The sequence below is a fragment of the Lissotriton helveticus genome, chromosome 7 (assembly GCF_964261635.1).
Source record: "Lissotriton helveticus chromosome 7, aLisHel1.1, whole genome shotgun sequence".
Classification (NCBI taxonomy): Eukaryota; Metazoa; Chordata; class Amphibia; order Caudata; family Salamandridae; genus Lissotriton; species Lissotriton helveticus.
The window spans coordinates 181,338,013-181,355,416 of NC_136068.1; the positions used below are offsets into that span (position 1 = coordinate 181,338,013).

Sequence of the window (17,404 nt, forward strand, 5' to 3'; positions counted from 1 at the left end):
CGGCACTAGGCAGTAGAACTCCGGCTCCAGATGCTGTCTGGCCACCCTGCTCTCTGAAAGCACAGTGTGGAGAGGCTGTCAACAGGGGGGCCTCAGTACACCCGTCGATCTCAGTCCGAGGCCGGGACAACCTCGGTCGGAGTCAGGTGCTGTCTTCTCTGGCAGGGCAGAATCTTGCTCCCTATCCCCAAACTCGCCTCGAGCACCCGAACAATGGGACAGTCTCGCCCCACACTCCATCCCTCGCCCCACACTCCATCCCTCGCCCCACACTCCATCCCTCGCCCCACACTCCATCCCTCGCCCCACACTCCATCCCTCGCCCCACACTCCACCCCTCGCCCCACACTCCATCCCTTGCCCCACACTCCATCCATCACCCACACTCCATCCCTCGCACACCCTCTATCTCTCTCTCGCCCTCCCTCTATCTCTCTCTCGCCCTCCCTCTATCTCTCTCTCGCCCTCCCTCTGTCTATCTTTCGCGCCTCCCTCTATCTATCTTTCGCCCTCCCTCTATCTATCTTTCGCCCTCCCTATCTATCCTATCACCACAGCATCACTCTGCACCACCACAGCATCACTCAGGGGCACCACAACATCACTTTGCGCTACCAAAATGCTTATAAGTACAACAGTAACTTATAATATTATTATAATATAATATTATTGCCAACATTGCTTAATATTTTGCAACAGCTATCATCTTGCAAATCATCTTTATACACCAATACAGACTTTGCTAAAAATGTAATGCAACACATTGTCATATACAATGCCAATAACTCAAACTTTAATGCTGCGAGACCTATTGCATTGCAAATGCTTGTTTTATTGCGGTTGTTGTGACCTAAAGGATGAACATGAAGGGTTTGCATTTGGGAAGGTTCGCTTCCAGGAGGCAGGTGGGTCCCACGTTACATTTGGGGTGTCACCTGCAGAAGAGGAAGTACAGCATTTCCACAGTAACGATCGGGGGGAGCTGGTGGGCAAAAGGTCTAATATCAAGCAGATCTGATCTGGGACATTTGGAACTTTAACCTAAATCATCAGTTCTTGATCTATTTTGACACTTCATGTGGCCTACTGAGCTTAGGTGTCTTTTCAAGTCACCTGTGTGAACACTGAAAGAGAAAGATGCACGAGACGCCACAAGTATTAAACATAATAATACAAAGCATGGCTTGTATGAAATTAACTGTGAATAGTTGACAGAAATACATAAACGTAATGATAAGAAGGAGCAAGCTCTGTAACTGATGCCCTTGTTTTGCATTTTGGATTAACTATCCACCTGCTGTTGGCATGGGCTTCGAGAACTTTCTTGTTTACATGAATTAAAAACTTTTCCAGCTGACTTGTGTGCCACGTTAATAGTTACTCAGTAAATCTGTTACCTTGCCTTCTAATGATACTCTGCCCAAATACATCATTGGGTGTAGCAAATTCACATGGCCAGTATTTTACAAACTGTTCACAGAAAAAAAAAAACCTTGCTGAAATGATGCAGTAAAGACGGTCAATCAGTACCTCCAAAATTTTGCAATTTGCAAAAAAATTGCCAAATGGGCAGTTTAGTAAAAAGCCTGCGCATTGGCAAGCGACAGGTTCCGCTCGGGGCAACATTAAAAAAAAATCGGGCCCATTGGCATGTGTCGGGTCCCGCCAGAGTCAATTTAGTATCTTTTTTTTATAAGAATTCGGTCCCGCCACTCATAGGCACGTGGCAGGTGTCCCAATGAGGGCAATATTTAAAAAAAATCGAATCGGGGGTTGGTTCCGCTCAGTGCATTTTTTTGTTTTTAAATAAAAGAACGAATTCGGGCCCATTGCCCATGGTAATACGGTGAGACCCGCTGGGAGCAATAAAAAAAAGGAAAACATTTGTGCTCGGTACCCGTGGGCATGCAGCAGGACACGCTGGTGCAATATATTTTTTTTAAGTATTTGTCGCTGAGTTCCTGTTTTTGTCCCATTAATTTTCCATTTTTGTGCCTCTAAATCTGCTCATTTATGCCACAATATCCTGGGAGGGTCTGGACAATGTGATTTAAGAATGTATGGTATGCTGGACGAGTTTAGTATTTAAGAAATTGTCTTTCAAGAATCTGCACTCTCTTCTCTGGCTGAGAACAAATTAGACAGTAGGAACAATGGCACGCTGGAAAAATGAACTTAGGCCGGTGACACCATCAATGTTCTTAAACCTTTATGCTAGGTTTTTATTCATCTGAAATTTAGGATGGTTATTTCCAATCTTTCCTTTAAAACGCAATGCTAAACTGCAACACTGAGAAAAAATATTACTCCTAGCGCAGAGAATTATGGATCAGAAAACCTGATATCAGGTGAAATAGTTAGAATTGTATTAAATGTGACTCCATTGAAGAAAATAAAACTAACCATCGGCAGGAAGAACGCAAGGCAGATGGAACTAACACAGCACCAGCTCTGTAGCAAAGGCATACTTTTTAAATACTGTAGTTTCATGTCATATTAAATATTCACAAATATGTTTTTGAAAGCAACCCATAAACTATCAGTGAGTTAGTCATTGTTCTGCTTCTAAATAGTAGTCGGTGCAACTGTCTATGTCCTCTCTATTCAGGCACGTTCAAAACTGTTGAGGCACAGCGAGACAAGTCTTTGTTGAGGATCACACAATTTGGAATAATGTGAGACTCCCCTATGCAAAACCTCCCTCCTACTCTTCATGAGACTTCATCCACCACCAGTTCCATTCATCCACCTGCACTTCACTGTACTGTATTCTAGCATTTATATAACCCTACATACATACCACTGATGAAATGGATCAGATTTGTATCTGGTTCTTGAGCACCCCTTTCTGAGTACATAGGGATATGTTGCATAAGGATGTTTAGATTTTATGCCTAACCATGTTGCGGCAAACATTACCATGCAAATGTGGGATGGTGTTGCAGGGAGTGTGAGAAAAGACACTGTCAAGTATGCAGAAACGTGTGACGTTTAGAAGTGGACTGTGTCATAAAACAGAAACCTGCAGTGATGTGGATCAGTATGGTCCACCAGGGCATATATTATATAGAGCCCTCTAAGGGGCAACTGACACTGAACCCACTGGAGGAACCTTGAAGCAACAGAGATCCCAGCCCACTGCAGACAGTCGCCTAGGAATGGTCTTTGGAGTCCACTTAGGAACAACAAAGGCCCAATCTTGTGGTGTGTAATGTGGTAACCACATATGATTGAGAAGTGAGAGAGGTTCACACTTGCTGGAAGCACTGTTAAGCTATTAGGGAGTACACACCCATAATGCCCCATTACTTACTGGTAATCTTCATTACTCTTAGTCCTATTCGTCCTCGTCATAGTCATTATATCATGAGGTGGCTTCACCTCTCTGGTCTAAGAAAGACAGGAGTATTCAAACTAGGCCCTATTCACCCTTCTGTGTGCTGTGTAGATGGTAGCTTACCCAGAATCCTCCTGTTATATCCTAGCAACAGTCAAAGGCTCAGAGGGAGGGTGGATGTTTAATGACTGTGACCAGGAAGAGTAGAGCTGATAGAAATGAAGATTACTGCTAAGTAATCGGGGCATTATCTCAACATCCTAGTCATTATGAGGTAAACCAAATAACATGCTTTTACTGTCACTAAAGTATGGGCACCCCAAGAAAATGTTTAATGCCTACCCAAAAGCACACATTCCAGCCCTCCCGATTCAGGAGGGAGACTACCGATTTCAAGGCTAGTCTCCGCTTCCCGATTCCTGCCTCCAAAAATCTGATTCCGTAGCTGGCTTCTGGCAACAGGGACTAGTCTTGTGTGACTCGTAGTATGCACTGCCAGTAACCTCCTCCTTTGTCACACTCTCTCTGCCTGCCATAGCACTTTATCCGTGCTCCTGAACCGGTATGAGAAAAAAAACGTTTATTTGCAATTCTGATATCAGATCCTGCAACAGCACACTTTAAAGTCCTGGAGCAGCGTAGATTTAGCACCACCCTTACACGTCACAACTATGTCATATTTATGTGCACTGAGCACCATATACTGTGTGTTCTAATGTGGTTAATGCAAAGTGGTGCACTGGAATGCAAAGAGCATTCACTGTATAACTAGAGAGTCACATATGTGTGTACACTAATGTTTAGCCTAAGATAGAGATTTGACCCTTTCACTTACATTTATTATGTTTCAAGTTATATTGCATGCAAATGAACAGTGCATCATTTATCTAACAACGATGTTAGTATTCATTTAACAGTTATTTTGAAGTACTCCGTGCGCCCATAACTATGTAGCCGAAGTGCACTTTAATGTATGGTCTAATTTGACCACACTAGGCCTGAATTTTTAAATGTATTTTTCTGCTTGCATTGAAAGTTTTCTCCTCTGCAGTTGCAGTTCCAAGGCTTTGTTAGTTAGAGAAGGGAGCATTGTTATATTAGAGATTGAGAGGTCTGGGAAGCAAATCTTGGGAAAAGTGTACAGAAGCAAAACCCGCTCCACTGTAGTCAGGTGTCACAGCACACCTGGATGGCACTCGGCTATCCGGGTGGGACCCCGATGATGAAGCATGTCACCAACCAGGTTGGTGAGTGAGGGGTCTTCAAAACAAAGGATGAATCTTGTCCCTTTAGACACTTTAGTGCACTGCTTTTCTCCACCTGATGAGAAAATAGCACAACCAGGGGGTACTCCTCCATTTGTTTGTTTTTGCTGTTCAGAATTATGCATTAGCATCAGCTGGAAATGCCACCAACAGTTAACAGTGTCGAACAAGCACTGCACATGCTCCTAGGGAAAATGTGTCCAATGTGTCTGTAGTATTCCTGCATGATGCTTTATTCCCTCTTTCTCTGTCCTAGCTGCTCAGCCTGTGTGTATGTCTTCTGTATGGAATGTTCGTGAGTGGACCTTGAGTAGAATGCCTGGGTGACTGGATGAGAAGTGACAGCTGGTGAGAGTGGCTGAGCAGATAGAAGGCTGCTCCTGGTGAGGCTGTTGATGTCAACTTACAGACTGCTTTACAGGACGTATTTACCTGTTATTGATTACCTGTTTACTTATATGAATAAACCTACTTGGATTACAACTTACTGGTGTGTCATCTTTACTACAGTGTCTTCTCCTAGGATTGCAACCAAGTACTGTTCAGAGCAAAAGAACTATTGTTCCACCTGTCAGATTTAAAGAGATTGTAATGATTTAGCTTTTGTTTGAAAAAAGCGGAAAAGATGTAGTGTTCTGTTAATACATACATCGTTATATTGTGCCCAGTGTGCACATGGTGAACACCGCGCCCTGAGTTTTAGAATGTTGAGGGCACACTGGGCAGTGAGGGAACATCAACTGGCATTCTGAGGGAAGCACTTAGTGAATAAAGTCACAAACTAATCTATCTTCTGCCTCCTCATTACCACAACCATGACTGGCCGCACTTCACTGGCCCCATGTATTCATTTACTCCCCACGTCATACAACCCTCTCCAAAGCCCGACAATCAATCACAAGGCGCTTTCAATAATAAAACCAGGCACATTCGCGTTGCCAATGTTTTTACTTTATTGCAGGATTCTGTAACTTTAGACCTACTCGAAATCTCTGACCTGCCCGGTTAGTGGTTCACAAAATTGGATTAGGATCAGCCCTAGGCATCAAGGAGAAGTTGTTTTAGCTGGTCATTGGGGTGAATCCAATGTATAAGGAGTACATTAATGCAAATTCAATCCTCTTTCCCTTAATGTATTTGGCATGGCACAGCTGATTGTGCTGCCGTCCGTGCGTAGATAGCTTGTAAATTACGAATCACGGACTAGTCTCTCGCTAGTTTGTCTTTACTCTCTATATTCCTTTTAGTTCCGCCCATCTATAGACGTAGCGAATGAGCCTGGTTTGTGCTCATGAGCGATAGTTACATTCAACCAATCATTATGGAATCACAAAGTGCAAATAAACCAATCAGTGTACAACGCTGATTGAGAAACACAGCGACGTCGATCTCCATGGAACCCAAAAAATGCACTGAGTTCCGATTGGTCGCTGGACGTGTTTGTTGGCGTCTGACTGGACGAGAAGAGAATGATTCAAACAATTCAAATCGGGGGCGGGAGCTGGAGCTCGGAGAGGAGGAGATAGCAAGGAGGAGTGAGCGTCTCGGAGACAGAAACACGACAGAGATCAGATCACCCGAATTTGCTCTGCTCTAGTGAGTTCATATCTAATCATGGCTTCCCAGAACATGGACCCCGCCGCTGCTGCCAACGCCGCCAACTCCGCCACTGCCCGCAAGGGAACCGAGCCTGGCTCCAGCGCCGCGAGCAGGGGCTCCGTCGGCAAAAGGTAAAAGGAGGTGGGGGGTCAGCAGTGAAAGTTTTCGTCCATGGTTTTTGGTGGGCTGAGAAAAGGTCCTGTAAGTGGGGACTGTGTTGAGGGCTGCAAGGAGGGGGCTATGTTGAGCTTGCTGTAAGTAAAGGGTCGGCTATGACACCCCTATGTCGGGGGGTATTTTATATCTTACATACTTGTCTACAGTTTTTGGCAGGCCGCTGGGGGTGTAACTTATTAGCGTGTTTAATGTACCTTGTGTACCTTTTCAAACCTTCCTGATTCTTTTGTAAAGCACTCTGACACCTTTGGGTAAAGTTCACGCTTTATGAAACTGCATTAAATAAATAGCTTTGTGTGGCGAAGGGGTTGGTGTGAGTTTTGGTTATGTAGTGGTGGGAAGATTTCGGAGTTTGAGTGGACATGAGTGACCGGAGAACGAGAGATGCTTTAAAACCGTGAAGTTGCGACGCAGAGTTGCCAGGGAGGTCAAGAAACCCCAAAGATGGGACTAGAGGTCGTAGGATAAGGTGTTTGGTCTTTGACCATTGGGAGGCCGATGGGAGCTCTCATCTGAGGTGTAGATACTCAGCAAGTACTAGAGAAGAGACAGCTTGTATTAATTTCTCAGTACTTTTTTTGAGGGGTGGGGGTAGAGGGGTTTTCTGAGAGTTAGAGATTTGTTTCTGGCATTAACTTAAGGGCAGTCATAAAACGTAATTCTAAACACATTCTGAACAGAGGGACTGACGATTTTTGGAGCCTTTATTTCTGCCTGTTTCTTCAGACAGCGACAGCCTGGAACAATGATCTAGGACAAAGTACAAGGAGTTGCAGGGGCAGCTGGCAGCACAGGCTCACTCTTTGAAGTAGTCACTTATGACAACGGTTACTGCCCTGAGGTGGGTGTGGGGCGGGCCTAGGCAGCTTGATTATAAGTGTTTGAGAGTGCTGCCCTGCTGGAGTTACTCAGTCATCTAGCTGTGAGATTGTTGTGCCACCTGTAATTTAATGTGAAGTGAAGCACAGATGCAGAGTGACTACGTGGCACCGGGTAATTCAGAGACCACCCTATCATTGGGTCATGGTGTGCAATAGATTTTGACTAGGTTGGTTTATGGAAGTTGAGGCGAAATTGGGTTGTTTCGTAGATGGCGTAATAAATGACTTTATTTCTGCCAGTATGTGGAGAACAAACATTCCCCCCTCCTGTACAAAGCTTGGCTTTTTCTGCAGAACTATTTCTAATCTCGCTTTCTGACTTAACTTTTCATACTTGCAGTTGAGTATTGGTACTCTCTAGTTGGAGCGCCTCAGACCCCTACCCACCTTCTACTGTGATGTAAATATCTTCTTTGCTTTTACAGGTTACAGCACGAGCTGATGACTCTAATGGTGAGTGTTGGACTACCATATCGGTCTGTGGGAGAGAAGTTTTCTGTAGCTGTCAGTGATTTGTCAATTTGGGGTCTTCCTTGTCTGGGTGTGGTTATGCTGGCCACCTTGGCCAGCATGAGAAATAACATAACACGGTGTATAGAGCGAAGACTTGATAGATTTTCACCAGTCGAAGCCCTCTGTATTACGAGGGTGTGTTTTTTTTTTTTTTTTTTTTTTTTTTTTTTTTTTTCCTTTCCTTGTTTTATCACCCACGTGCCGATTTCTTGGCAATAGGTATTGTATCGAAGCGAGAGAAGTAGGCGGGTTTTAATTTTTCATTTTGTATCTTTCTTTTGTAAAGATGTCTGGTGACAAGGGGGTTTCTGCGTTCCCAGAATCGGACAACCTCTTCAAGTGGATTGGCACAATTCATGGCGCCGGAGGGACAGTAAGTTGCAGATGCTTTCGCTGCTATCGATAGTTGCGAGGGGACTGAGTGGTACTTGGTCGCTAATTACCCCCTCTCTGGTACTTTTAGGTTTATGAAGGCCTGAGGTACAAGCTTTCTTTGGAGTTTCCGAGTGGATACCCGTACAACGCCCCTACTGTCAAATTCATCACCCCTTGTTACCACCCCAATGTTGACACCCTGGGTAACATCTGCCTCGACATCCTGAAGGACAAGTGGTCGGCGCTGTACGATGTCCGGACAATCCTGCTATCTCTCCAGAGCCTGCTTGGTGGTAAGATAAACAAGCATTTGCGGTGCAACAGTTCTCGGATTTGTTAGAGTTAAGAGGTATTGGCGTTGCAAATTACAATGTCATTTACCCTTGTGTGTTTTGGAGAGGAATTATGTGGATTTGATTGGACTTGTTCGTTGTAGAGTGCTGTGATGTGGAATTGTGGTTTGGAGTGGATTTTTGTAGTGGAGTTGTGGCATGGTGTGCAGTGGAAATATGTGGATAGATATCATGTGGTATTGTTTATTGGAATTGTGAAGTGGGATTTTGTCAGTGTAATTATGTGGAATGGCAATTTGTGTTGTGTGGTGGGATTTTGTGGAGTTTAATTGTGTGGTCTGCTGTTGAGTTTTGCTAAATGATGTGGAATTCTGTGGTGTGGATTGGATGGATGTGTTATGTTGAGTTGAAATATGTGGTTTGCTGTCATATTATGTGGACTGTAATGGAAATTAATTTTGTGGTGTTTGGGTGTGGCATTGAGTGAAATGATGCGGATTGGAATTATGTGGCATAGTGTGGTTATGCTAGCATCCTAAAGCAGTACTGAGTTCTAACTGAAAGGTAAAAAGGCTATCATTGCCCTGATTTTAATAAATAACTCACTTCAAAACATTGAAAATGAAATTGTTGCTGTTACAATAATTGTGTTTTCAACACAAACTGAGGTTACCACATTACTAAATCATAGGCCTTCTTTAGCAACATATTCTACAGTTGAATAACTGGTTCGGGTTTTTTAAAGCAATTGGATTGACATTAACAAGCCTCGGAAATGTAGACCTGGAAAACAAAGTTATAGGTTTGATAATGGGGGTGATTAACTGAGGCACCGGGATGAATTGTAGTGTCACCTATTATAGTGCTGGGAAACTACAAGTCTATGGAGATTACTTTTTATACTTTAGTTGGAAGAATGCAAACATTTTGGGCTACCGTATCTTGCACAATCCTTCCCCCAGCAGTGCCGGTTAAGAGCATGGTTTATCTTCTCCCACTGCAGAGTGTAGTGTCCGCGCAAACATTTTAAACGCGGTAAATGCTAATCTATTACAATCTCTCCAGAGAGCATAAAACCCCGAAGTGTGACGTGTAAATGTTGAGTACCCTTGCAAACCCCATAGTTAAAAAAAAAAGTACCTAGGAGTGGGAAGGTATTTGAAAGGGGCCATCCTGTGATTAGTGAGGGGGGCGAAGAAGGTGGAATGGGGGCATGGTGTAATGGCTGGAGTGGCCGACTTTGACCCTGGGGAACTGGTTCGAGCTACAGCTCCAATACCTTCAGAGTGCAGGTACAAAAGTTGAAGAAAAAAATAACCACAACTCCAGCAAATGCAGCTGTTATCTGTTTAGCACGGCTCGTGTTGCAATATCCAACTGATTCAGTACAAACTCCACATGCCAACACTTAATGAAATTACCACGAGGCAATCCGGAGTTGGCAGGAGAAAAACAAACCATTTCAGCATCGAGGTGGCCCTAAAGCAGAAATGACACCAGTGGCATTTACTAACTTAAATCCACGCTAGTAGATTGCAATTGCGTCTAAGCAAATCTTTTCGCGTGGGCCGTTTTGTGGGTCCACCTTTAAAAGTTGGTCAACAGGCACACGTTTGTTAGTCCTTAAGAATTAAATCTTTTTGCACGATATTTCCCACAAAGATAGTTTCCGCTATAGCCATGTGAAAGGCAGGAATGAATCTATTTTGAGGGTGGCAAGTGTGGTGGGGGGGGGACACATCCTAAGAAGTGGCAGAGGCGTAGGGGTGGCCATTTCTCCAAAGCAAAAAATAACTTTTAGTACAGGAAACAGTTACAAATGCATGTCACATAAAAATTTTAGGAGCAGAAGTGTACGCAAGTACAGTGACACAAATGTGAGTATTTCTGGGAAAACCTAGCAGAAACCACTTCCAACGAGTATGGCAGAAAATATTGTGAATTGCTGAAAAGTCGTCAATGTATTAAACTATAGGTGAATTTTATGAACTGGCCATTGTTATTGAGCAATTTAACATGGTGTGTGTTTCCGGGGAAATACCTTCAGTCGGTCGGTTTGTGCTGTAAAAAACTGCAAACGAAGCAGCGCCTCACCTGGTGCCAGTGTTGCTCTCTGCAACCTGAGAACTTTTGTTTTTCATCAGCAGGAACATCGGAGCTTAATTTGAGCCGGTGTTCGGCACCTGATGGTCAACACCATACTTAGAACAGTCTACCATTTGGTGGTGCTGCTCATCTAAGTTAGAGATGAGCAGTACTGTTTAGGAATAATATGTACATTCAAATTGCTAATACCTGCTGCCCCATTCATTCCTTTAGCTTTGGGGACCTGGAATAATCGGAACTGTCGCATTTACATGTGAGAGGTGGTTAGTAGTTTTGGCAGGGATGACAGAGGCGTTAGGTGGTGGAAGCTGCAATGGCCTCCTGATCAGAGCCTTGGCACTTAATATTTTACAAATTAAGCACTGGCCGGAAACATCTAAGGTATTGTGGACTATTCACAACTCCACTCATCTGAAGAGCTTCCTCCTTGTACAGTGGATAAAGTGGCCTTCACGAAAATGCGGATCCTGTTATGCCTGTGATTGGGGCAGGGGAGAAGGGATCAGGCAGAACTGGGGAATGAAGATGCTCTGGCGTAATGGCTGGAGCGGGCGACGTTGATGCAGGGGACCTGGGTTCGAGCCAGCACTCTTGGAGTGCTGATACAAAAGTAGGAGTGGGGAGTTAAAACAAAGTGCATAAAACATGTAAGGAACAGTCCATTACTAAAAGCTGCGTAAAAGCACGTTTCCCTTATGTTTCCCCTCATTGTGATGTAATCCGAGCAGCACTTGCCTTTCAAATTATCAATGGAATTGCCATTGAATGGTTTATTCACATCAGGGTTTATTTTTGTGCGACCTGTGCACAAGACATAGTGCTGCCATGATTGAGTGTTAAACGAGCATTAAAAATGCAATAGGTCTCGCCTTTGATTAAGTTAAAGCCATTTGCTTTGCTATACAATACCATTAGCAAAGCAAATGGCTTTAACTTAAAGTGGGGAGGAAGCACACATGGGTGAGCACATCAGAGGAAGTGGGAAGAAGCGAACGGGGTGAGCACATCACGGAGGGAAGTGGGGAGGAAGCACACAAGGCCCGGGTGTACATAGGGTTATGGGCCAGAAGGCCCGGGTGTACATAGGGTTATGGGCAGATGGCCCGGGTGTATTCCTGTTTGCCTGACACAGAGCCCTCTAAGAGTCTGGGTGCTTTGTGCTGCTCTTTGGGAGTATATGGCTGTGAGGTTTTCAAATCCCAACTGGAAGGAGTAAGGCTCACTGGTAAGAATGCTTTATTGAGGCTTACCAACCGGCCCATAATGGCATGCCATATTTTTTACGTTTTAACTTAACAGAACCCTTTGTGGAAAAAGAACATTGGTGTTTTGTAAAACTATTTCTGTCATGGCGAACAGCTGCTCGAGGCTGTTGCCAAGGAAGACAGATCGACCACTGTCTTGGATGCTAAATAAAAATCCTTCTACTCGCGCTGCTTCTAGCATAACACTAGTGTCAGAAGTCCGTAAGGAGGGAGTGCAGCACGTCACTCTTGTAAGCCACCAAACCCTTTATTTCAGATACACAATCAAGACGGGGGCATACTAACAGGAAGGTTGTGTAGCCAAGTTTGAAAACGCAGCTTTTCACCCAACAGCTGGATTTACCCTATAGCTACCAGAGCAGTGGATAACAGGGCGCTCTGCAAAACCCTAAAATAAAGAATCCTCTACTAGGTGGGCAATGCCGACCTTGCTGAATGGTAGCGGAGTAGTTGGGAGAGCTGTAGCCAGCCACTAATAGTGTTCTTTGTGTGCAAGAACAACACCATAAAGGGCACTGGGCGTGCATACGTGGTGTGCAAAGTAGGTGCGGCGCAGTCAAGTGATTACAGCTGCCTAGAGAAATGTGCACCGCGGGTCAGAGCCTTCAAGGCAATAGGCGTGTTTCTGTCGCATTTATCTGAGGTGGCCAACCCACCCCCTTCCATGCCCACTGTCAGTTAGGGTCCCTACACAAAACCCTTCTAAAGCTACGAATTCTGTACGCAGGCCACCCACAGCAAAATGTATGTAGTTTTGAAATTTAGTTTACATCCCTTTACACAACTCTTGACAAAAGTAGCACTCCCAACTATGGACTATCATGACTCATTCATGAAATGACTTGAACAGACCCTTCACATCATTGCTCACTCCGCACCGCCTGCATTATTTCAATGACCAATCTGATGTCCTCGCCCCTTCACACACACATGCCAATCGTGTATTGTTTGAGTCTCTAAACACCCCAGGGTAAAGTAAAAAGTAAAGTCCACATTTGTAAAGCGCACAATCACCCGTAAGGGTCTCTAGGCGCTGGGGGGCCGTCGGGAAGATTAAGCGAGCTATTGCCCAGAGTCACATGGTGCTGGGCTGACCTGCCGCCGCGCCGGAGCCGGGGATCGAACCGTGGTCCCCAGATTCCAGCGTCAGTCGCCCTGGCCGCGGCGCCACACCTCTTCAGGGTCTATGGAAATGCCTCCTGACTCACATACAGGGCCTAAATGCATGTGAAAGTGCTGAAGCTTACAGGGACCTCTTTCCGAAGTAATTCATATAACCAGTGCCAATGAACGTGCGCGCAGCATCATTCCGAAACCAAAGGGCGGTAACGTGCCATGGACGAATGGCTAATATTGCTGCTGGGGGTATGAACCAATAGTCCACCCTGAAGTGGCAGACTAACTAAGGAATAAGTGCTTGATGAAGTACATAGACTGTGAATGAGGGAATCGAACACACTTTTGAAGCAGGGTTATGACTATGTAATGAGGGAACGTAAGATTCCTCTAAATGGGTGTGGGTAGGAGGGGCAGCGGTAACAGGTGGGTCGAAGAGGTGAGATCGGTAAGGAAAAAGGCATATAAACAAGGCCAGACATGAACTGGACGAATTTATCACTGATCAAAAGAACGAATACACAAACTGGATGGCTTAATGTGAGCGCAAACACGTGGACCTGGACCGCTGTATTACTAGGGGCACAAGATTTTTTTGGGGGTTCAGTGAGAGAACAGACTGGACCAGGCGAACTGAGGAGCTGTTGTGGAAGTCCCAGATTTGGAGTCTAGTTGCATAGTTTAAAAAAATTTGGGGGGTACAACGCCAATGCAAAAATTAATTTGTTAAATATTTGAACATCCAAAAATGTACTCGTGATAGACCTGCCAAACCACTGTGAGGTCTGATGATCTGATGCCTCTACTTGTGATAAATGCCGTGATGTCACTTGGATATTGCCCAACTTGGGTAGTCGTCCTGTTCTCTCCACACACATACCTTCCCCCGCCTTTTACATTTTTAGGACTTATGCTCTGGTTACAACTTTAAACACCATTGCTGTAGTTGTCTGGTGGTGGTTAATGTAGAAAACTAGCTATACATCTCACTCACTCGTACCGAATTATTGTGATTTGAATTAATCAAATGACCTTTTGCCTTGTAAACTTGAGGTGTGTTCACTGCCAAATTTGGTAAAAGTTCACTATCCGTTAAGTCTCGACAAGTTGCACTGCTGGCAGCCAATGCTTGCATCCTCAAGTCACTATAGAAGGCAGTGACTTCAACTTAGCTGTTGCACTCCACATGCTGTCTTGCATCAAAGCAAGTGTTTCTTTTTGTGCCACTTACTAGTTGGGTGCAGAAGAACGGAGCATGGTAATGTCTTCAGATTGGCAGACCTGTGAGATTTGTAGTGGCTATCTGGGTCTGATTGTCCACAAACACCTTTTCTTGCCGTTTAAATCTATTTTTAAACTCTCATTAATTCCAATCCTGGAGTATTAAGTTTTGCGTCTGCTTGAGATTGGGAGTGCACGATTATTTGTCAGTTGCGAGTGTACTTTAAAATGTACTTGCCCAAAATGGTGGGTGTAGATGTTTTAAAGGGAAGCAATGTAGTCTGGCCAGGTGACTATGGTTGTCTGTCGAGTAATGTATGATTGCACTACTTGTCATGTGCAAATACAGCATTCCTCCAGTGTATGTAGGAGAATCACTATTGCATAAAACAGCTTATTTATAATTTGATTTAAAGGGTATTTGGTAAATCCTATAACAATAGATCTCCCTCTACCAGCAAAGTCTTATTTCATTTAATGGTACTTTGGATGTTTGGCCTTATAGAAACTATTGGCATTGTGATGCATTTTAGAGCGTAACTACTTTAGAATCTACATTTTGGTTGTAACATTTTTCTTCTGCTACACTGCTATGAAATCACACATCTGTGTAACGCATTTTGTTCTTGGCTTGAATGGATGTAAGGAGACCTATGAAATCAAACTTACATTGAGTTAAACCAATGTTTCTATTATCCATTTATTTACTTGCAAATTTTGGCCCCTTTCAGAACCCAATAACGAGAGTCCCCTGAACCCACAGGCAGCAGAGCTCTGGCAGAATCAACCAGGTATGTCCATGGACTCTACTTGAAATGTCTTTTTATTTCTTATATTAAATTGAGTTGCTCATATACAACCTTACTCCGTATATGCACTATGGAATTTGGATAGGAGGAGGCATAGTCTATGGTGGCAAATAAAACTGTAGTCTTTACCGACTTGCCTGAAAGGTGAAATCTGCACTCTGAGCACATGGAAAGTCCTAAGTGAAGCCCGCCTACTTTTCAACCTTGCATGTTAAACTAAACTCTTAACACCCCCTGGATTCTACACAAAGTTTGAGGGTGTATTTTGCCACATCGCTTCTAGTGTCAACTCTTGCATTCAAGAGTTAACTGGTTTTTAAGAAGGATTCTCGGGGGGGGGGGGGGGTGAATTCCATGCAAATCGGAGGCAGAATACATTCTCACTAACTGAATCACTTTGTCTATGGCTCTGCTGCTGGACTACGTACCTCTTTCTTCAGGTACTGAGATGCATGTTTTCCCTCTTGTCTGGGGAGGGCTGGCCACACGCACCAGTTCTAGACCATCACCGGCATTCTGGTTTCTTTCTTGTCCCCAAGCATGTTCATAGAGCATTAAGTTACTTTAGTAATGACCTGTCATCTGGTATGGTTAAGTTTGTGGTTAGAAAACCACCCACCACCACACAAGGAGGGCATCCAAATGATCTTGGCTTTACATGGGTGGGTGGGGTGGGGGGGGAGTCTTTGGAGAAATACTCTATCTTCACAGTGATTAAAATGTCCTCCGAGTCCCACTACCTTGTGTCAATGAAGCTCTCGGGAGAACTGATGCTCTATTGCCCAGTTCCTTTGTGGGAGTTTGTGAGATGCTTGCTGGTTACATAAGCTGCATTATAATAGAACGACACCATGGAGTCTATTGCACAATTCAATCCGCCAAAGCAGAGTAGCCCTGTCGGCTCTTCACCTACCCATCTCCAGTAGTACGTACTCCTGTGGCACCCTCTAACTTTCTACCTGGATTTTCTTTAATCAACTTTGTTTTGCAGGCCTTCTGGCCCATACCCATTTTAAAAAACATAGGTGTACCTAATTTGGGACAGACTGAAATGGCGGTTAGTGCTTGCACCCCCCATCCCCCCCCCCCCCCCCCCCAATATCGTAGCTGGAATCGGAAAATGTGTATTCTGCAATTGTTTTAATGTGATTACTGTTTATGGGGGGTGTTTCTAAAATAACAAATTCCGAAAGAACTTTTGACATCCCTTAAAACTACTCCATGACACTCCCTCTTACCACTGTACATTAAAAAATGTAATATCTTCTGTGGAATCTTCAATAGGAGCTCCTCGAAGATGCCCCTTTGTAATGACTAGTGACTGCTTAGTCGGTGTCAAAAGTAACCACTCTACAGGACTGCTAATGTACCCTTTTTTCCCCCCCATCTCCCTCTGACTGAAATCTTATTTTATATATTTTAATTTAGCTTACAAGAAGCACCTGCATGAACAGTATGCAAAGCAGCAGAAGAGCCGGGATTCCTGACTTGAGTGATGCTGGTCCTACTTGCACTGAATCTGTCCTCTCCTCTGTCCTTCTGTTTTGTCTTCTGTAATATATTCTTAATTTAAATGTGAGCAGTGTGAGTTTCAATGTTTATAAATAAAACTGTTTTATCTTTTTGATATGCTTGTCACTTTTTTTTTACTTTTTTGAAGTTTGAGGAGTGAATTCAGAGCTTTACCAAGTTTTTGATTACAGATAAGTGTTGTTGTGGCGGTTTCTTCAAATAACACATTTGTCAGATTACTTGGGGTGCCTTGCTTCCATTGTTGTTGACCCGCAAGCATAGGTGTAGGATGTTTATCCTTCTAGCCGGCTTCATTGCAGCTTCTACACAGCTAAAGAAGAAACCAGTGTGGCAGTTGGAGGAATGACACATTGGGGCAGTATGTAGCTTTGACGCAATATGTCCAGTCATTGTCCACAGGTAGGCTTATATCAATATCAACATGAGAATAATCGTTCCTGCCTCCCCACAACACAACTTGCCTCCTATACAACCCATTAATGCAATGGAGTTCCAACATGGTACCCCCGCTGCCTCAAGCCTCGTTTCCCCCCCCCCCCCCCCCCCCCAACCTTACACCGGTGTGCTCTATGTACGCTAGACCAGGATATCCAATCATCTTCAACACGTTAGGGTGTGTCAACGGCCTATCTCATTCGGACTGTCTTCCAATCCCCACCATGCCCAAGCTCACTTACGCCCTCCCTATGGCCGCCCATAGCCCAGTTATATGCGGTGTCTCAGCAGGTCCCTGTGGAGTCCCCTAGGGGTCAGTCCGGCTTCGACCGTGCTAGTAGTGCCACTAATGCCTCCCATGCTTGTGCAATTTCCATCGCCTTTTCATTATTCGCTCTTCTAGATTGTTGGAAGCTGATCATGCCCTCACTAGCCGCCCAGCTCCTGAATTCTGTTTTCCATCGCTCTATACTAGGGCC

At 44.3% G+C, this 17,404-nt stretch overlaps 1 protein-coding gene across 1 annotated transcript; it reads left to right on the forward strand.

The window, feature by feature from the left end:
• The first annotated feature begins 6,078 nt into the window (after positions 1 to 6,078).
• On the forward strand, positions 6,079 to 16,584 carry UBE2C (ubiquitin conjugating enzyme E2 C). The gene is made up of 6 exons (XM_078651893.1): positions 6,079 to 6,332; positions 7,685 to 7,712; positions 8,059 to 8,145; positions 8,236 to 8,440; positions 14,880 to 14,939; positions 16,386 to 16,584. The coding sequence occupies exons 1-6, from the start codon at positions 6,217 to 6,219 to the stop codon at positions 16,442 to 16,444; spliced, it is 555 nt and encodes a 184-aa protein (XP_078508019.1). The 5' UTR covers positions 6,079 to 6,216; the 3' UTR covers positions 16,445 to 16,584.
• Positions 16,585 to 17,404: the final 820 nt, after the last annotated feature.

Coding starts and splice junctions, on each gene's coding strand:
- UBE2C (XM_078651893.1), top strand. CDS start 6,217: ATGGCTTCCCAGAACATGGACCCCGCCGCTGCTGCCAACGCCGCCAAC. Junction 7,713..8,058: donor ACGAGCTGATGACTCTAATG/GTGAGTGTTGGA, acceptor TCTTTTGTAAAG/ATGTCTGGTGACAAGGGGGT. Junction 8,441..14,879: donor TCTCCAGAGCCTGCTTGGTG/GTAAGATAAACA, acceptor GGCCCCTTTCAG/AACCCAATAACGAGAGTCCC.